At 54.1% G+C, this 19575-nt stretch overlaps 8 protein-coding genes across 8 annotated transcripts in view; 4 read left to right on the plus strand and 4 right to left on the minus strand.

The window, feature by feature from the left end:
* H257_02575 (hypothetical protein) overlaps window positions 1-7017 on the minus strand; it is a gene marked incomplete at its 5' end in the record, with an annotated part of 14052 nt that extends 7035 nt beyond the window's left edge. The window contains 3 exons of the mRNA XM_009826279.1: window positions 7-6009; window positions 6059-6389; window positions 6434-7017. Of these exons, the coding sequence (XP_009824581.1) occupies window positions 7-6009; window positions 6059-6389; window positions 6434-7017 (6918 nt within the window). The remainder of the gene's footprint in view (window positions 1-6; window positions 6010-6058; window positions 6390-6433) is intronic.
* Window positions 7018-7537: 520 nt separating this feature from the next.
* H257_02576 (hypothetical protein) lies at window positions 7538-8547 on the plus strand. Its single transcript, XM_009826280.1, has 3 exons — window positions 7538-7749; window positions 7803-8185; window positions 8239-8547. Exons 1-3 carry the CDS (start codon window positions 7578-7580, stop codon window positions 8506-8508), a joined length of 825 nt encoding a protein of 274 aa, XP_009824582.1. The 5' UTR covers window positions 7538-7577; the 3' UTR covers window positions 8509-8547.
* Window positions 8548-8809: 262 nt separating this feature from the next.
* H257_02577 (hypothetical protein) lies at window positions 8810-9708 on the minus strand. The gene has a single exon (XM_009826281.1). The coding sequence runs from the start codon at window positions 9649-9651 to the stop codon at window positions 8842-8844; it is 810 nt and encodes a 269-aa protein (XP_009824583.1). The 5' UTR covers window positions 9652-9708; the 3' UTR covers window positions 8810-8841.
* A 214-nt stretch (window positions 9709-9922) lies between these two features.
* Window positions 9923-11499, plus strand: H257_02578 (hypothetical protein). Its single transcript, XM_009826282.1, has 5 exons — window positions 9923-10339; window positions 10388-10615; window positions 10665-10796; window positions 10850-10884; window positions 10943-11499. The coding sequence occupies exons 1-5, from the start codon at window positions 9948-9950 to the stop codon at window positions 11452-11454; spliced, it is 1299 nt and encodes a 432-aa protein (XP_009824584.1). The 5' UTR covers window positions 9923-9947; the 3' UTR covers window positions 11455-11499.
* A 76-nt stretch (window positions 11500-11575) lies between these two features.
* On the plus strand, window positions 11576-13522 carry H257_02579 (hypothetical protein). Its single transcript, XM_009826283.1, has 7 exons — window positions 11576-11663; window positions 11718-11853; window positions 11905-11970; window positions 12020-12111; window positions 12168-12377; window positions 12453-12572; window positions 12676-13522. The coding sequence occupies exons 1-7, from the start codon at window positions 11631-11633 to the stop codon at window positions 13459-13461; spliced, it is 1443 nt and encodes a 480-aa protein (XP_009824585.1). The 5' UTR covers window positions 11576-11630; the 3' UTR covers window positions 13462-13522.
* A 74-nt stretch (window positions 13523-13596) lies between these two features.
* Window positions 13597-15762, plus strand: H257_02580 (hypothetical protein). Its single transcript, XM_009826284.1, has 5 exons — window positions 13597-14236; window positions 14288-14398; window positions 14445-14593; window positions 14664-14772; window positions 14900-15762. The coding sequence occupies exons 1-5, from the start codon at window positions 13607-13609 to the stop codon at window positions 15407-15409; spliced, it is 1509 nt and encodes a 502-aa protein (XP_009824586.1). The 5' UTR covers window positions 13597-13606; the 3' UTR covers window positions 15410-15762.
* Window positions 14859-17989, minus strand: H257_02581 (hypothetical protein; the record flags this gene model as incomplete). The annotated part of the gene is made up of 7 exons (XM_009826285.1): window positions 14859-15730; window positions 15780-16224; window positions 16303-16394; window positions 16465-16665; window positions 16718-16997; window positions 17060-17709; window positions 17759-17989. 7 exons carry the CDS (start codon window positions 17987-17989, stop codon window positions 15440-15442), a joined length of 2190 nt encoding a protein of 729 aa, XP_009824587.1. The 3' UTR covers window positions 14859-15439.
* Window positions 17990-18025: 36 nt separating this feature from the next.
* On the minus strand, window positions 18026-19362 carry H257_02582 (hypothetical protein). Its single transcript, XM_009826286.1, has 4 exons — window positions 19267-19362; window positions 18795-19173; window positions 18624-18706; window positions 18026-18559 (listed from the first exon to the last, which is right to left on the minus strand). The coding sequence occupies exons 1-4, from the start codon at window positions 19298-19300 to the stop codon at window positions 18054-18056; spliced, it is 1002 nt and encodes a 333-aa protein (XP_009824588.1). The 5' UTR covers window positions 19301-19362; the 3' UTR covers window positions 18026-18053.
* Window positions 19363-19575: the final 213 nt, after the last annotated feature.

Genomic DNA, 19575 nt, shown 5'->3' on the forward strand with positions numbered 1-19575 from the left:
TTCTACAATGTCGGCCTGAGCAGTGACGGGTGACTCCACCGGAGGTGTGGCTTCCGATCGCTCGATGTCTGTCAATGGTGAATCCACTGCAGCGACTGGCTCGTCCACTCGGTCGGCCACGGCCACCGGTTCGGCGACTAACGTTGGAGCCACTTCGGATACCGCACTAGAAGGCGGGGTGTCCACGACGTCCACTGCGACTTCAGCATCGGTTGCGAGCGCGGCTTCGACGGCAACGATTGGAGTCGACTCCACAACGGCTTCATCGGGGACAGCAGCCACGTCCACATGCGCGTCCGACACGTCAATGGTGGACGGCGTTTCTACAATGTCGGCCTGAGCAGTGACGGGTGACTCCACCGGAGGTGCGGCTTCCGATCGCTCGATGTCTGTCAATGGTGAATCCACCGCAGCGACTGGCCCGTCCACTGGCTCGGCCACGGCCACCGGTTCGGCGACTAACGTTGGAGCCACTTCGGATACCGCACTAGAACGTGGGGTGTCCACGACGTCCACTGCGACTTCAGCATCGGTTGCGAGCGCGGCTTCGACGGCAACGATTGGAGTCGACTCCACAACGGCTTCATCGGGGACAGCAGCCACGTCCACATGCGCGTCCGACACGTCAATGGTGGACGGCGTTTCTACAATGTCGGCCTGAGCAGTGACGGGTGACTCCACCGGAGGTGCGGCTTCCGATCGCTCGATGTCTGTCAATGGTGAATCCACCGCAGCGACTGGCCCGTCCACTGGCTCGGCCACGGCCACCGGTTCGGCGACTAACGTTGGAGCCACTTCGGATACCGCACTAGAACGTGGGGTGTCCACGACGTCCACTGCGACTTCAGCATCGGTTGCGAGCGCGGCTTCGACGGCAACGATTGGAGTCGACTCCACAACGGCTTCATCGGGGACAGCAGCCACGTCCACATGCGCGTCCGACACGTCAATGGTGGACGGCGTTTCTACAATGTCGGCCTGAGCAGTGACGGGTGACTCCACCGGAGGTGCGGCCTTCGATCGCTCGATATCAGCCACTGGAGAATCCACCGCAGCGACTGGCCCGTCCACTGGCTCGGCCACGGCCACCGGTTCGGCGACTAACGTTGGAGCCACTTCGGATACCGCACTAGAAGGCGGGGTGTCCACGACGTCCACTGCGACTTCAGCATCGGTTGCGAGCGCGGCTTCGACGGCAACGATTGGAGTCGACTCCACAACGGCTTCATCGGGGACAGCAGCCACGTCCACATGCGCGTCCGACACGTCAATGGTGGACGGCGTTTCTACAATGTCGGCCTGAGCAGTGACGGGTGACTCCACCGGAGGTGCGGCTTCCGATCGCTCGATGTCTGTCAATGGTGAATCCACCGCAGCGACTGGCCCGTCCACTGGCTCGGCCACGGCCACCGGTTCGGCGACTAACGTTGGAGCCACTTCGGATACCGCACTAGAACGTGGGGTGTCCACGACGTCCACTGCGACTTCAGCATCGGTTGCGAGCGCGGCTTCGACGGCAACGATTGGAATCGACTCGACCACTGATTCGACAGTGAAAGTGGTCGTGTTCGCAAGCGCGTCAGCCACATCAATGGTGAACGGCATTTCTCCGATGTCGGTTTGGCTAGAGATGGGTGGCTGCACGGTAGGTGCGACGACTGGGGATCGCTTGATTTCAACAGTCGAGGAGTCTAATGTCGAAATTGTTCGTGACGTCACTTCAAGAGATGGTGCATTGTCTATGTCAATTTTGAACGGATTTCGCTTGGTGTCCGCGGTCGAAGCGGTGATGCTGAGTGCTGGGTTATGATGATTATGGTCATGTAATCGAGCGCTGTCGGTGAGAGTGTGCTCAATTTCGTCGTATTGCGTCGCCTGAGCAACAGCGCATTCTGTGGGATTGCGATGCAGACGTAAAATGTCGAGATTGAAAGAAGGTTTCCGTTGAGAAACCCGCCTCGTCACGTTGCTGATGCCAGTGGTAATTGCTTTGTCAACGCAACTTGTTGCTGCTGACGTTAGCGCCGCTATCCTTGTATCGCACCCTGTATTGGCCTTGAATTCAGATTTGATATCGGCGTTGAGGGGGAGTTTGTTTCGGTGGGGTGGTTTGGTGACCATTCGTACAGTGTTGTCTATGACACTTCGAATTGTAATCGAGGCAAGCGCCTTCTGGGGACTTGGGGGTGCTTCTAACAAGGCCATGTCACTGTCAAATGACGAAGGAACGTCGATAACGTCAACGTGACGGTTTGTGTCTGGCAGGTCGCCGGGTTGAACATCGGGATCGGTTGTCTGCGTTTCATGTGCATCAACCTTCGGAAGTAGGATAGGGAATGTCGATCTTTCACCATTTGGTGTGTGGTGCGCTACCTTCGCGACAGCCTCAGTCACGACTTGTTGTACCACCTCGCACACAAAGTGGTGGTCGTCCAGCAGTTGCTTCATTGTTGAACTGTTCAAGTTGTCCATGTCAAGAACGAATTCGTCCAAATTCGTCGATTGACGCCGAGGTTGCTGAGGATGCTGACTCGCGAACGATTCCATGGCATCTTGGAGGATACGATTGGCCCAGGATTCTGCAACGGATTTGCGCAGGTTTTGATCCGTGGCGGCGGCTTGCTTCGTTGTCTCATCGAACAAGTCGTGGGAACAAATACCATAGATTACTGGCAACGCGTTCATCGACTCCACCATGGAGTACCCATGAGTGATCGAGTAGCGGAGGTTTGCTTCCGACGAATGTGGCGACAAGTGCTCGATAGCCTCGTCGACAGCGCACAAGATGGTCTTGAAATCGGCTTCTTCCTCCATGTCCAAATTTACCAGCCACATGGGAATCTCAACTGGCGTAGTCGCCGCAACTTCTTCAGCCTCTGAATCCGACGATGCTTTCGCTTCGTCGCTGTCGTCGTCATTCGGTGGCACATTGTGTTGGTTGCCTGACGCATCAAACTGCTCTGCACCTTTGTCACTATCGATGGCTGGATTGGAACTCAACGGGAGCAGAACCGCGACAGCGCTGATTGAGTCACCAAAATATTCTGTGTACTCAGTGGACGGCGGAACGTCTAAGACACTGCCTGCAACAGATGCATTTGACGTGGGCTCTGGGCTGCCGTCCAATTGAACTGCCACGTTGGAAGGGGAAATGGTTGGTGGTTGTGGCTGTTCACCGATGCCCGATTTCGCTTTGACTGGAGTTCCGATATCTTCAGCGGGTTCCACGTCAAACTTAGCCATACCAATCACTTCAGGGACGTACAACTCTTCTCGCAATTGAGCCGACAGCAACCCAATTTCTGCCGCCGCCTTGGCAGCCATAACGTGTGCACGTGCAAATTCTCGCAGGTCGTTCTTTTGGTCCAGTGTAAGGCTGAGCTTCCTCACGGAGTCCATCATGTCCCATGTCTTCTTGATCACAACTCGATACCCGTGCGGGCCGTCGGACGGCACCAACGACAAGAGTGGCTCGATGGTTTTAGCCAATGTTTCTGGATTTTCATGGTACAATTCCATACCAAACCCGACAAAGTTGTTGATATCTTGGTACTTGACAAACGTACTGTACACGTGTTTGTGCAGCAGCGCTTCAATCTTGACACACGGCGGGTTGTCGAGGCAATGAATCCGGAACTCGACCAAGTTGGACTCGACGTTTCGCCGGAACCTGTGGTCGGCGCGGGTTTCGTCGAGTTCGTTGAGTCGCTGTCTCCGCGGCATGATGCATATCCGCTGACGGTCGTAAAACCCTTTGATGCCGGCTTGGATCTTGCAAATGGCTTGTCGTTTGACAATGAACGCTTGCTTTTCAATGTACGCGCGGCGAGCGCTTTGGATTCTCGTGGCGCTTTCGGCTTTCCGCCGTCGGTCGCGCCGGATGGAATGGCCTTTGAAATGCGATTGAATCTTGATGGCCGAGTCTTGTTTTTCCGTGATTTCCTTCCGAGCCAAAAAACCCTTGGTCCTTGCTTGAATCGACTTGGCAGCTTTCGACTTTTCTTGGTAGTCCAAGTACGACTGCCGTCGCATGCGCCCTTTGGCCGTGGCCTGGATGCGCACCGCGGCCTCCTTCTTCGCCCCGTACGTTCGTCGGGCAATGTATCCCTTGGATTGCGCTTGGATCTTTGCAATGGATGCGCGCTTGTGCTCGTACGCTTTTCGCTCCAAACTACCTTTGGCGGTGGCTTGGATCTTCTCCAACGCTTCCTTTTGACGCCGATACCGCCTTCGAATGATGTATCCCTTGGCTTGCGCTTGTATCTGCACCACGGCCTCCGCCTTCCGACCGTACGTTTTGCGTGCAAAGTAACCCTTGGCGTGGCTTTGGATGGTTTCCGCGGCGATGCGTCGGCGCTCCCTCTCGTCGCTCAACTCCCTGCGAACAATAAACCCCTTGACGCGCGCTTGGATCTTCTCGGCTGCCTCGTCTTGTGCTTTGGCGACGAGGTCTTCAGGTGGCAACAACGGCAGCACCAACATGTGAGAGGTGTCATCGTATTCAACAAGATTGGCCAGTGCGACTTGAAGCTCGTCGCGGGCTTTGTCGAGCATTTTGGCGCCGTTGGTCACGTACAGCGGCAAGCTGCGGTTTGGAATGTACTTGGTCAAGAGTTGCCCATTGTACCACATTTCCACCTTCACGCATGGCGGGACGGACAAATATTCCACATACACATCCTGGTCCTCGGTCACTTTCGTGGGCGCTGACTGCATCCGCCGCTCGTCGCGGACAGAAATCGCGGACGGCCGGCACAAGTTGGTTCGTTTGCGGGCGGCGAACCCTCGCAATTGCGCTTGTAGAATCCTCGTCGCTTTCAGTTTGGCCTTGAGTTTATACCGTGCGACAGCCCCTCGCGTTTTGATTTGAATGAGTTGTGCCGCCTTGTTAAATTCATGGAGTCGGTACTTTTCCAGGGCGTTACTCAATTCTTGCTCGTTGATCTTGGCTTGGGCGAGTTGGCGCTTGGTAGCGTCGAGCTCTGCTTGGTGCTGGTGCTGCAAGTCTGTCTGCTTTTGCACGGCCACTTTTTTCCGCTCTGTCTTGAGTTTGTCGATTTCACTCGACAGCGACACTATCATGGCTTTGTATTCTTCGACTTGTTCTGTCAGGCCCCGAACATCTTGTTTCCAGCTGGACACGGTCAAGTTTTGCTCGCTCGGGGCAGACGAGGGTGGTGTGGACGATAATGTGGGCGTGATAGATTGAGGGGGTGCAGGGCTCAGTGGCTGTGGCGAGTCGGCCTTTCGATATTGCCCTTTCCGTTTCGATTGCTGGACTCGAGGGGATGGCGCCGACGATGGGGCGCGGGGGGTGAGTTGAGACGCGGGCGATGTGGGCGACTTCATTGGAAAGACAGAACCGCGTGAGACAAGATGGCTAGTTGGAGACATCGGAGCCGTGGAAGGCGTTCGAGGGGGGGTTGCATTCCAACTCAAATGCTCCAAAGCTTGGACTTCTCGATCGTGCAGCATGTTGGCCATAGCTTCCTGTGCTGTCCGAAGCATCGCTCCTTGTTGTTCTTGCTGGGACTTTGCAAATGCCAACATCGTTTCTAGCTCCTGGACTCTGGTGGTCATGCCAATGAGGTCGGCTTCCTGGGTTGTGATCGTGTTCAAGAGTTGGTGTTTTCGTTGCGTGAGCTCCAGCGGCGACAAATGTGGCTCCCGCTTCAACATTTGGTTGGACTGCTCGAGCTGCGTAACTTTTTCCCGGAGGAGGCGAATTTCGTTCTGGAACTTTTCCATGCGGATCGCATGTTCGAGTTGCAACCCCTCCTTGGCTTGTTCTCTCGTTGCGAGATCGGATTTGGCTTCTCGGTCTTTCCACGCTCTGAATCGGTGTCGAGACTCGGCCACGCACAACACCAGCCGGTCTCGCTCGGCTTGGGTCGTCTCCAGGGCTGCCTGAAGTCCCTTTACCTCTGCCGCGTGGGCCGTGGCCATCGCATCGATCTTGGTTTCGAGCTCGGCGTGCTGCTTGTGCAAGTGGGCTTGTGTGGCTTCCATCTGCAATGGCCACCATAATTCATTGTGTTCGGCAATATAATGTCCGCACCTCTTCGCGTACTGCGTCGTGGCGCTTCTTGTCCAACGTCATGGTTCGGTACACTTCGACGCTTTTGACTTTCTCTTCAACGTATTGATCCTTTAGGACTTCGTACTCGGCCATAAGGCACTTGTTCTTCTTGATGACATTGCGCAGCTTTTCTTCGCGCGAATTCACATGGTCCAGAGTTTTCTTCTGGTCCAACTTGGACGCTTCCAAATCCTCGCGCATCGAGTTGGCGGCGGACTCGAACTTCTTGGCGCGGATGTGTAGCTCGGCGTTGCGTCCTAGCGCAGAATAGTAGCTATCGCCCCCCGTGTCCATGGAATATGCCGTCAGCCTAATAATAATTGAGTTAACACTGCGAAATTTGAATCGTCAAACCCGGTAGTGCCACTGTCGTTTGCGCGGTTTTGAGCCCTCTCCATGTCCAATTCCTGGCGTAAGATTGTGATGGTGTCGTATAACTCTTCGATTCGCTGGGGCGCGGAGATAGCTTGCACGGAAGCCTTGCGCTCTGTCTCGCCAAGTCTAGGCGGTGGGGGCATCGGGGAGCTCGCAATCACGGGAGGGGTCGTAAAGCGAATTTGGTGGTCCTTGGGGGGCGACCTGCCTTCCGTGAGGATCTTTTGGAGCAACTCCAAGCTCTTTTCGAGACTCAGCGTCCCAAACGTTTTGCCCAGGACTCCGTCTGTGGCGTTGTTCTTGAGCAGCTCGTCGTTCAGCCGGGGGGTTATCCACGTCGATCGGGCGCCTCCATTTGGCGGCGACGACGCGTCGGATCGGTGGATCGACGCTGGCAGCTCCAGCAGTGGCAGCGTCGTCAAATCGTCGCTCGGAATGATGGAGCTCGTGCGTTTTTTTATACGAGGGGCGGCGTTGGTGCTGTTCTTTCGGCTGTGGGAGCCAGGGTTAGTCGTCGGCACAATATGACTTCCTCGCCGTGCCATGTGTCCGTGACTTGTCATGTCGTTCTTGTGAATCGGTCGGTAGCTCCGCCGCCTTTCGATAGCTCAAGTATTTGAACGTGGGTGCCCTTCTAGATGGTTGGTCTTGGGAGGTTTCAAAATGAAACCGTTTCAGCCATTCAGAAACACCTACAACGTCCTGCAGGAAATCGCGAAATACCAGTAATGGTATATTTATGAACTTCGTACTTCGAACATTGAAGCTACGTCGGTTTCGCCAACCTTCAAACTGAAAAACCCAACCACACCTCCTTGAATTTCATATCGCTTAGGCTCGTATAACAGAGCCCAACGTTGAGATTACGCTCCTAGATTGTGGAATGAAAATACGCTCAAATAGAGCCAAAATTGGTCACGAAAGTATTAATAATAGTTACATCAATCATGTCAGGTACAAAATGTAAAAACCTGTTTACATTTTGTTAACTGCCAAAAGTATTCTATTTTTGCTTGAAAGTCAACCTGTCAAATATAATACAACAGGATGGCATTTCAGTTTCAGCGCTTTTGATTGGTCGAGCTCGAACATAAATAGCTTCTCACACCAAGTCAACATTGCAATGATGAGCTTCGCCAGCGACGGAGGCGGCCCCGCCAAGGCTGTCCCTCTGTGGAAAGAGGTTCAGTGGATCTCCCCATTGATCTCCATCATCGTGTGGGCGATTGTGGCTGGATGGTCGCTTCGTACGTCTCCAAGCCCTCGCTACTACCACACGTACAACCCAACGATCAGTGCGTTGCAACCTCGTCGGCTCAACTGGGCACCTAACCTTGCATCGTCGTAGGTGAAACAACGACGCACCCGCTTCACGAGGATACGATTTCATATCCCCTTCTCATCGGTCTTAGTGCTGCCATCGGTATCGTCGTGCCCGTCGTTCTCGAGTTCACTTTGCAGCACTCGGCACTAAAAAGGCACTTTTACGTGACGTTGGTCAACTTGTGGCTGGGGGTGCTGGAAGCTGTGCTGCTGACGATTGCTGCGACCGAACTCATCAAGTTCAGCGTGGGGTACTTGCGTCCCAACTTTGCGGCCGTGTGCCAACCTACGTTGGTGAACGCCACGTCATACGAATGTTCGGTGGCATCCCAAGTCTTTGAGAAGTCCATGCTCTCGTTTCCGTCCGGACATTCCTCCACCGGCACGGCCGCTGGCTGGTACACCACTGTACGTCCTATGATTTCACGAAGAGCCATATAACCTCGTCGCATGTCTTTTAGATCTATGCACTGTGGACGATTTACGCCCGCGAGTCGCGCGTGACTCCTCGCACAGCCGCACTGTGTCGCCAGCTGCTCTTCCTGCCGGCCCTAGTGCCGTTCCTCTTGGCCCTCGCCGTGTCGGTCACCCGAGTGACAGACTTCAAGCACCACGCCGTCGACGTCACCATGGGCACCCTCCTCGGACTCGTGTTTGGGTCGCTAGTGTTCATTCGGGTGGTCCAGACATTGCCGACGCTGCCGCCTTGTAAAGACAAAACATTCAAATAAAGATAACAGTGATACAAATCCGATCCACAATCGACCTGATTGGTTGAATTTCATTGAGAAGGTGGTTTTGATTGGCTAATAATTTTGAGCGCATCTGAGGTAGCCAATCAAATCGATTTAAATTCCAACTCGAAAGCACAATAATTATGCATGATCTTTAATCAAAGCCATTTTCTGTGCACATTGCACCAACGATGAGGGTGGAGCGCCCCAAACTTCTAGTACTGTGCCAATGCTAACGTAGTCATAGCACATACTAGTACTACATGATTACTATGGCGACTACTACTGTACATAGTAGTGTTGTTAGTGAAAGTGTGTGTATTATAGGGATTAGTCTCGATCATCGGTGAGCAACGAGCTGGTTTCTTCCGTGTCGGTGTCGCTGTCGTTGCCATCTTCTTCGTCGTGGTGCCGGCGCTTGCTTTTTTGCTTTTTGGACGACTTTTTTCGTGTCTTGTCGGCTGCGGTATCCACGGCGGCGTACGTCGGACCGCCAAAGACCCGACCCAGCACCGTCGGCAGCCGATCACAGAGACAGCAGCACTGGTACATCCAACTGCACCACCCCATCACCACCTCGGGCTCCTCTGGCCATTCTTCGTATTGCTCACGCATTTCAGTCACGGCCACTCGCGCGCTGAGTTCGGGAAGTTTGAGGATCTCCAACACGTCGTCGCGCAAGATAGGCGTCGCGTAGATGTCCAGGGTGTATCGAGCGATGGGGAAGGCGCCGCCAGTGCCGTAGATCTCCGAGTAGATCGCATACACGCGGGGGTTCACGCACCGGTAGTGCTTGGTGACAACCAGGTCCTTGCGGAGGGTGTTGTCGCGGGTGTAGAACGACTGGTTCGACAACGGGCCTGGAAGCGGACCATCATGGAGAACAAAGTTCATCCACATGTCCATCCATGAAGTTTCAATGAAGAACCACGCGTCCTTGAACTTGAGTTGTGTTGAGTCATGCTTCATGATCGTTTCCCGTTCGAGCTTCCGCCGCAATTCGACATCAACTTTGGCGCCGCTGCTGTGGAGGTTGGGGCTTCCGGAGAGACCTAGCTCTGCCATCTCAATCTCCATGTCTTCTCTGTCCTGGATGTCATCAATGTCCATCCGATGCACTGCCGCCGTTGCTTGCATCATGGTGCTTGCAATTTCTTCTTACTGTACCACCCCGACGACACTCGTCCTCTCGCAAACGTACGCCTTTTCAAGCGTGCGAAAAAGTACTTTGAAGTACTTTATCGAATGGTGGAACCAAGGGACAAGTCAGAGATTTCCCCTCGCAAAAGTATCGTTGTTACCTGTAAAGTATTTTACTGTGAATAATGGGATAATGGGAGTGTCACGATATCCAATTGGCTAAAATGATCTCGACTTGGACGACCAATCAAAGTCCGTAGCAACAACGTGAACGACTTCCAACAATCAACATCAACATGGCCGACAAGAGCGTGGTCACACCGGACAGCGTCGTGCTGGAAGAAGCATCAGCACACGAGGACGCTTCCTTCGAACCCACCAATTACGAAGACGAAGACGATGAAGATCTCGAGCTTGAGGGTGGAGACATGGAGGTCGAGTTGGGTTTCCTTGGGGAGAAGGAAGCACATCTGTACGGCCCGTTTGGCGAGTGGGATGGCGGCAAGGTCGGTGGCAGTCCTGTGTGGCTTCATCCCAACACCCATGTGGACATCAAGTGCAGCGGATGCGACAAGAACATGAGTTTCTTGCTGCAAATTTACTGTCCGCTGGACCACCCAGAGCAAGCGTTCCATCGGTCTCTGTATTTGTTTTGCTGTCGCACCACCGACTGTCCTCGTCTCGGCCAGTACGTCCAGCCGTCCTAGGATGGCATGAATGACTGTGCAATGTATAGCGCCCGTACGTTTCGGAGCCAGTTGCCACAGGACAACCTGTACTACGCCAACCACGAAGACATCAACTACAGACCGCTCGATCACGTGAACAAGTCTCTCCATCGATGTGCGCTGTGCGGACTCAAGGCCACGTTTTCGTGCAGCGCATGCCACGTCGCGCACTATTGCTCCAAGGAACATCAAAAGGACCACTGGAAGCACGGCCATAAGCAGGACTGTCCTCAGTGGTACGACCCAGCCTTACGAGATGGATATGGCGGCTGACTCGCTGCGTAGTTTGGCGACACACGAGCTGTTCGAAGACGTCGCCCATGCCACTGCCCTAGAAGACAACGGGTCCAAGTTCCTCTTTCCCGAATATGCAATCCACATCGATCCTGAACCCGCCACGTCGGTGGCTCATACGGCGTATGTGACCCCGTGCATGTTTAGCTGACTTGTTGACATGTGATGCACTGTAGCACCGAGGCCAAGATGATGCACGACTTTGAACAAGGTACACACTATTGGGCCTATATTTTCACAGTTGTATTTGATCGTGTGGTTTTCGGTAGCCCAAACCTCCCGGCGTGTCGCCACCAACGACGACGTGTTCACGGATGACTCTGCCATTGACATTTCCCAAAAAGATCTGTCTTCGTTGCTGGGGTCGTCGCCGGCAGTGGACAAAACGTACCTGGCATTCTTGACGCGGGTAGCGATGGCCAAGGACCAAGTGCTGCGGTATTGCCGGTGGAACATTGAACAAGACGCGGTGCTGTGGGTGCATTCGACCGACCGGCCGACGGACGTGCCGGTGTGTGCTGGCTGCGGCGAGCCCCGACTGTTTGAGTTCCAGGTGATGCCGCAACTGTTGTATCACTTGAAACTGTCTGGAGAGGACTCGATCGAGTCGCTGGCCGCCACCAATGCCGGCAAGCATGAACTGGACTGGGGCACCCTTGTCGTGTACACGTGCCCCAACAGCTGCAGCCAAGGGCGCCACGACAGCGCAGAACTCATCGAAGAGTTCGTGTGGCGCCAGACCCCGTTGGAGCAACGGGAAGAAGAGCAACGACTTGAATGACAATCACTGTTAGTTGAATAAATCAAAACGAATTTCCTTCCAAGATATTGCTGTTCTTGGCATTCGGAAAGCGGTTTCGTATACTGTCGGTTGGCATGGTGCAGTCATATCTATAAATACCCGTGGATTTGCCGTGGGTGACGGCATATTCGGTCTAGTGCAGAAGGGTCGAGAACATGTCGTCGATTCGAGTGCGCGCGACCAACAAGGTAGCCAACCAGAGCACGTGCATCGTATGATTGTGTCGTGGTGTGCTTACGTAGTTGCTGACGAAGCTCGGGGCCACGAAGCCAAGTAAGAATGTGCAATTCGAGCAAGCCTTTGCCGGGTTTGAGCACATGCAATCGGGGATTGTGAACCTCGACAACGCCCTCAAGGGGTACTTGGCGTCGCTTCGAGGTACCGTACGTCGACGCTATCAACAAGTAGTTGTAGTATCATAAATCGCAGGGTTCCACGCCGCGTCGAACGTCCTGAACCAAGCCATTGAAGACGTGTCCAACTTCAAATGCACTGGTTCGTCCATAGCCTCATATTGAGGGTTCATGTATTGTTGTTGCATCAGACATTCCATCCGAGTCGCCCGAAGTCAAGCAGTTCATTGACGTGTTCAAAGCGTGTTCGATCAACATTGACGTCACCCAAGTCACCGAACTGGTAGACACATACGTCTCATAGTGTGGGCTCAATGGTGGCTACGTGGTACTGTGTAGGCCAAGACGTTTGAGACTCGGGTTCAAGCACCCGCTCAGGGGTGGACGCATCAAGTGGACTTGCTGAACAAGGAGTGCAGTGAGTTTACTGAGACCCACATCACGTTCGACCACTACAACAAGAAGGTGCTGGCGCTGCGAGAAGCGCACAACAAGCGCGCGGGCGCGGGAAAGCACGAAAAGGGCAAAGAAGTCGACAAACTCGTGCGGGTGCGTCGAGTGTGGAATGACGACTACAGTACTACTCGTCACATATTCATTAACTCATGTGTCGTTGTCGAGTAGAACGAACAGAAACTGGTGGCGATCACAAAGGAATACAACCACGCTGCGGAAACCACGATTCAGCACTTGCGCGATTTCTTGACGCATCGCGACTCGACGTTGTTGCCCCTCGTCCAACGGGTAAGCAGTCGAGCTAAGAATCACTCGCTGATATTGGCGTGGCATATTGGGAATTATATACAGAGCATTGAACTCACACGAAATCGATTGGTTTTGTAATTAGGTCATTGAGTTCCGCACGAATTATAGCGCTGCGATCTTCGAAGCCACCAAGAAAATGGAGCCGCTCTTGTCCATCACGAGCTACGACGAGCACTTGGCGGCTTTGGAATCGTTTGCGGTGAATGGGCACGCGGCGTCGGGGGACAAGCCAGCTCCACGAGGCAGCGGCACGCACATTGCCGCGTCCGACAATATACAAGTCAACACACTGAGCTTCAGCGACTTTGTCGGGTCGTCCGAGTCGACGAGTCCAGCCAAGTCACCGCCAGCACCTGCCACAATGGATGAGCCCTGGGGAAATTTCACGGATTCGCCTCCGAAATCTTCCTTTGGCTCCAACAAGTCGAGCAGTAATGGCGGATTCGCTGGGTCGTTCCCAGTGCCAACATCTTTTGGATCCAACAAATCGAGCCATGGCGACTTTGGGTCGATGCCACCACCGCAAGCTCGTACCAGCAACAGTCATATTGTGAACACCAACTGCAGCAATCGCATCGTCAACGTGCTCGACTTTGCCAGTTCCCCTCTGGACACATCTTCCTCGAACAATCCGTTTGAGGACAATGGGGGGTTCATGGAGTTTAGCATGGGAGACTTGCCCGGATATGCCACGGCGTCCACGCATCAGGTCGACTCCCCTCCTTCGCCAGGGGGATTCAACCCGTTTGCTCCCGCCCCTCCTGCCCCAGCATTCCAATCAATGCCTCTCAACGCTGCACAACATGCATCAGCCTCCAAGGCAGGAGCTGCTTCATTTGACTCGTTTGATTTACCTGGTGCTCAGTAGGATAAATACTGTTGTCATACCTTAATGCATGGATTTGACCCAAAACACCGTTTCAGAACGCACTGTCTACTATTGGTTAATATTCATGTTTTTCAACGGGCACGAGCCAATCCGATTCGAATTCACACTTTCTGACGAACAAACCATGGGCACCAAGCGACCCGCCGCCGATACGTTGACTTGGCAGGCGGAACTCTTGTCGTCGTTTGATGCATTGACAGCAAATGAGACCACACCTCTCCTTTCCAGTGTTCGAGATGTGCTCATGGACAAACTTCTGGACGATGACGGCTCTGCTGGGCTAAATCATGTGGTCGTGCTTGTCCTCCACGACACTCCGTCCGATGCCTTGACTACTGCCATCGATGGCCTGGGTACTAATGTAGTCACAACTCAACTGGCTGCTGTGCGGTTGGCCGAAGGCGACGCCATTCCGAAGTGCGAAGCCACGCTGCTGTATGCTCCCGTGTCCAAGACTGTCAAGGACGCGGCAAAGAAACAGACCAAGAAAGCCGTCAGGAACAAGATCAAAAAGTTCAAAAAGAACCACGACGGTGCCATGGGTCTGGAGTTCTATCTTGCCGTCGATGCCGACCTGGCCAAGATCGTGCCCGTCGTGCCAAGTGCGACCTCCGATCACACATACGTAGAGTCGAAACCACTGGAGGATGGACAGCCACTTGTTTACCCTCTCTTGGCCATCGATTGCGAAATGTGCAAAACAACCAAAGGCGTCGAGCTCACCCGAGTGTCCATCGTAGACGACCAGCACAAGGTACTTCAGTATACTATCAACATACATAGTCGTGGTGACCACGTTCACTAGGTTGTCTTGGATGAGTTTGTTCTGCCCTCCAACCCCATTGTCGATTATTGCACGCAGTACTCAGGTATCACGCGGGAAATTCTGGATGGATGCACCAACACACTGGCCTCGGTAGGTACTTCGTCTCCTGTCGTAGAGTTCGTTGACTGGTGAACAGATCCAAGCGAGTCTGCTGGCGTTGATCCCTGCCGAAACTATCCTCGTGGGCCATTCCTTAGAAAACGATCTCTCGGCCCTGCGTCTCATCCACCGTCGTGTCATTGATACAGTGCTGCTGTACCCCCATCCAAAAGGCCCTCCCTTCCGGTAATCCCGCTTGTGGTTGTGGATGGAGGGTGTATCTATAAACAATCGTCATGGTCGGCGTGTCGTGTAGTTCTGCGCTGCGATATCTGTCCAGTACCTACCTCAAAATCCAGATTCAAACCGGCAACGACGGACACTGCAGTGTCGAAGATGCTATGTCGACAATGAAGCTCCTCCAGGTAGTATGGTGATGGATACATGTATCTATGTTTTGGTCCAAAGGTTTCTTTCAACTACGTCACATTTGACGAAAGTTATATAAAAGAGAAATAAATCTCTTGGTCCTATAAACTCACCACAACCTAGCTCAAGGTCAAGCGTGGCCCGCTGTTTCCGTCCATCATCGCCCAAGATAACCATCCCCGCAAACTACTCACAGAACTGGCCCATCGTAAGAAGTCGGCTCTCATCATCGACACTGCCGCCGCATGCCGCACGCTCGCAGGGGGCACCGCCGCCGCCATTCCGTGCACCTCTCCCGACACTGTGTTCCACCACGTCGGGCACCAACTGACCACCGGATGTCCGCCGACATTCACATGGGGCCAAGCAGCGTGTCCGGCCAAAGCATCCGAGCTCGTGCGCGACATCGCCGCGGACCTTCCACCGCAGTCGCTGCTGCTGGTGGTGTGTTGTCCCGGCGTCCACGAGCTCAAAGCGCTGCACAAGCTGCGCACAACTCGCGGCGACCCTCGGTGTACACTGCAGTGGGATAAATCCCAGCAAGACAAGTTGGACGTGGTGGCAGCCACGGCTCAGCGTGGCCGCGTGGTTCTCGTCGCCAAAGGCAGCTCGTTAAACGACGACCAACCATAACGATAAAACTATGATGGAAATAGAATTATTTCACGTGTTGTGAAATACTTTCTGGGTCATGACAGCGACGAACGACGAGGGGGCGTGACGTATCGTGGGGCTTCGAAGGGCGTGCCGCGACCGTCGCGTCACGGCGCTCTCTTGCCACACCAACCTCCGTGCGAATTGAAACTCGGCTCGTAATTCAGGCATGCTCTTCACATGGTTCGAGCCATTGAGCTGGTGCTGGGTCGACGGCTTTAACCGTCGTTCCAACGTGTCAGATGCCAACGGCAATGTTGCCAGCCACGGGATGTTGACACCAGTTTTACACCGTCGCAGCTAAGAGACCCATGATGTCACGTAGATTCGATGCTCGAACGAAAAATACCATGTGTTTGGCTTGGGGGTGCTCGGGGGCAGGTTTGGGGGGCTGGTTGTATAGGAACAACTCGTCCATTTCGTCGGTGAGATCCGCGGGTTTGTTTGGGGCTCGCACGCGGCCAAACAGCTGTCGCTTGACATACGGCGTCATGCAGACATGTCGAGTCGGCGATTTCGCCGTCCACGGATGGCGACAGGGGTCCGATTCGGCGTCGGTGTCATACTCTCTCGTACTGGTGGGGTCTACAGCAGTGACAGGGCGAACTTTGGGCAGCGTCACCCCCGCCTTTTTGTTTTTCAGCGGTTCTCGGGTCCCGATGGCCTTGGTTTTGCGATGGTGGCTGCCGCCGCTGTTGTCGTCTATTGCTTGGTCGTTGTGGTCCGAGGATGGCGGCGTCACTTCAGCCAAGTCTTTCACGACGAGCTTGAAGTACTCTTCCAGCTGAAGGTGGCTACTCAACCATCACAAGTTCCATCAATCAAGGAGAAAGGCGTATGGCCTCTACGTATTCCTACAAAGGATGTAGTACCCCCATTGCCTGGCGAGAAAGATCACACTACGCTTGTCTTCGTTCAAGATCGACACGTCCGCGCCATGCTGCACTAGAATTTTCGCGGCCACCTAATTGATATTACAAGGAGAGCATCGTCAGTTTAAACCATGATTTCAAACTGGATATATATGGATTTACCTCATTGCCTTTCATGGCGGCAAAGTGCAAAGGCATATTGCCCTTGGCACTTTTCACATTGACGTCCACGTCTTTGGTGAAAAACAGTTGAAACGTGTCTGGGTCCGTGCAATACGATGCCAAATAATGCAGCGGGGCGTGGCCTTCCTTATTCTGGCACCCCGCGTCCGCACCACAATCCAGGAGCAGCCGAATACATTCCTGATATGACCGTTATGTTTATATCGTTCACAGCTACAACATAAATACATACCGTGTGGTTCAAAAGAGCCGCGGTAAGTAAGGGGGTTTGTCCGTTGTCGTCCATGATGTCGATCATAGCGTTGTGGTGCTGCAACGCCCGGACCAGCATCATATTTTCCACCATCACGGCCAAGTGAAGAGCCGCCACCCCCCCTTTCGTGCACACGTTCATGGGGGTCTTCCCTAGGTTAATCAAGCGCAGGGCTATCCGCTCGAGGTTTTGACCAACCGCCAAATGTAATGCAGTCGCGCCGTTTGGGTCGATGGCTTCAAACAGACACGAGTCGCAACTGCATACCCCCACCATCGTATAAGAGCACATTCGCCAGTCAAACACTGTGGAAACACGTACTTGGCACTGACAAAACTCTCCACGAGCTGCTCCAGGTGAAAGTGCGAGCCTTCTACCCGCAGAGCTAGATGCAGGGCATTGCGCCCGTCCGATGTCATCGCGGCGGCAACCGAAGGCGCCATATGCCGCAGCAACAGAACCACACACGCGACGTGCCCCCCAGCGACAGCATAGTGCAGTGCCGTGTACCTGTTCTTGGGGGTGGTTGTATCCACGAGGTCGTGAGTCATGGGCAACGCCAGCAGCCTTTCCAAGACATCTACAAAGCCCCCTTGCGCGGCCAAATGCATCAGCGAGAGGCCGTCGTCGTCTAGCCCCCGCAGTTCGAGTTCGGGGGACGGGGGAAGGGACTGCACCAAGAGCTCAAAGACGCGGACGTCGGCTACGGATGCGCGGAAGACGGATTGCATGTACCCGTAAGGGCTGGACGGGGTTTTGGCCGTGGAGTCGGCGCCGTGCGCGAGCAATATTCGAACGAGGCGGTAGTCCTTGATTGTGCAGGCTCGGGCGAGGGGGGTGAGGCCGTAGTGCACGTTGGTGAGCAATGTGTCGCGAATCGCCAGGTCTTGCAACGAGTACGAGACATATTCGTAATATTTGCGCTCGATCGCCGTGTTCCACAGCTCAAAGTTGCGCGACGTTACGGTAATCTACATGGAGAAAAGGTTAAGTTGAGGGCGATGCGCACCACTTGCTTACCGTGGATAGTTGCTCGATTTGGTGCTGCAGACGCTGCTGGGTCTTGGTCGTGGCCTCGCGCTCGGCCTTGCCCCATTGTGCTGCAAAGTAATCCTCCCACGCCATTTGCCTCTCTTCTTTCGCTTCGCGATGCTCCTGTTGGAGCTTTTCCCTAACAGAGAATGCGTCCACCTCCACTGGCACGTGCATGTAGCACAGCTTCGCCCCCGTGATGTGGTTGTACGTGAACATGATGTTGAAGACTACGTGTTGTTAACAGCGACGTGCTAAATATAGAAACATATGTCGTTATTTCTTAGGAAATTATACACGCATCCTTCTTTTTGCCGTTGGTGCGGCGCTTGCTCGGTTCTAGAGCTGCCCCGCTTCCCCCCACGTCGTCGGGAATGTCCGACGAATGGGGAGGCATGCTGCTGCTAGCTTCTTCGTCTTCGTGCGGATTACTTATTTTGGGGGGACGTTGACTGTCAGTTTGATCATCGTTCTGGAGGTCGTCGTCGATGCGCTGGACATGGTCCCCTTCGCCGTTCGGGGGCAACGCAAGGCGAATATCGTCAAATGAAAGGCCGTGGTGGTCGTCACCGCCTTTGAATCGATTCGACTTGGCTTTGGTCGAGACTTTAGACTTGGGTGTTGTGGGGGCTTCGCCGTCCCCTCGTTCGGATTTGGACTGGTGGCGACTTGATTTGTCTTTTGGTTTGGCTTTCTTGGTCGGGGAGGCCGCGCCGCCGCCAATGTCGGAAACCGCGGCCTCCTCTGGCGCTTTCTTTTTCAGGTACCGCCGGCACAAATATTCAAACACTACGTCACCCCCCCTCGTGTCACACAATCATCGATTTTTGACCACGGAAGCGCCATGACGAACCTTCTTCGACGTTTTGGTTGTCTTGCACGGACGTGCGATACACTCGCACGCGCATGTCTTCCTTCATGTCGTCAACTTCGTCTCTACAAACAACCCAACCATCGTCACCATTGTTTCTCTTCACATGGGGGTTCGTCATCGCTCTCCATCTAACAACACGGAAAAAACTACTTTGTCATGACAGCGTCTTCGACCAAGTCGATCTTGTTTTGCACGAGCACTTGGCAAATCGAGGGGCCGCACTCGTGCTTGACCTTTTGCTGCCACGACGGCAGCGCGTCAAACGAGTCGCGGTCCACGGTCGAGAACACGTACATGACGGCCCCCGCGCCGCGGTAGTACCGACTCGTGAGCGAGTCGAACTCCTCCTGGCCAGCCGTGTCCCAGATCATCAAGTGGATGTCCTCGCCATCGACAGTCACCACGCGCTCCATAAAGTCGACGCCGATCGTCTTCTTGTAGTTGTCGGTGAACCGGCCTTTGGCGTACCGGGTCGTGAGGCTCGTCTTGCCCACGTTGCCGTTGCCCACCACGCACAACTTGAGGGTTTCTACCGCCAAGTCCCCAGGTCAGCCATACAAGAGGCGAAGGACGACGACGTGGTCGTAGCGCACGACGACCAAAGAGAATATATCCAACGCACTTTCAAAGTCGTCGCAGTCAAAATCGTCCGCCATGTAGGACGTTTTGGTGGCGGCGGCGCTCGTTTTGAAGTGATAGTATTTTGAGACCACGATCGGTTTCACACGAAATGAAACGAACAACCTACGGCAAGGTATGCCACGGCTTTGAAATATGCCATAAAGGTTGCCAGAAGCTGCCAGGTAATACGTAGTTGCCCGCTTGAATGAGAACGCCCGAGCGGACGAAGAACATAAAATCACTTGACCAAACTCCAACAACGAATGGCGTGTAAATGGGATAGAGACTAGTTATTGGGGCTTGCATGTCG

This window comes from Aphanomyces astaci, assembly GCF_000520075.1.
Source record: "Aphanomyces astaci strain APO3 unplaced genomic scaffold supercont1.4, whole genome shotgun sequence".
Taxonomy (NCBI): Eukaryota; Oomycota; class Saprolegniomycetes; order Saprolegniales; family Verrucalvaceae; genus Aphanomyces; species Aphanomyces astaci.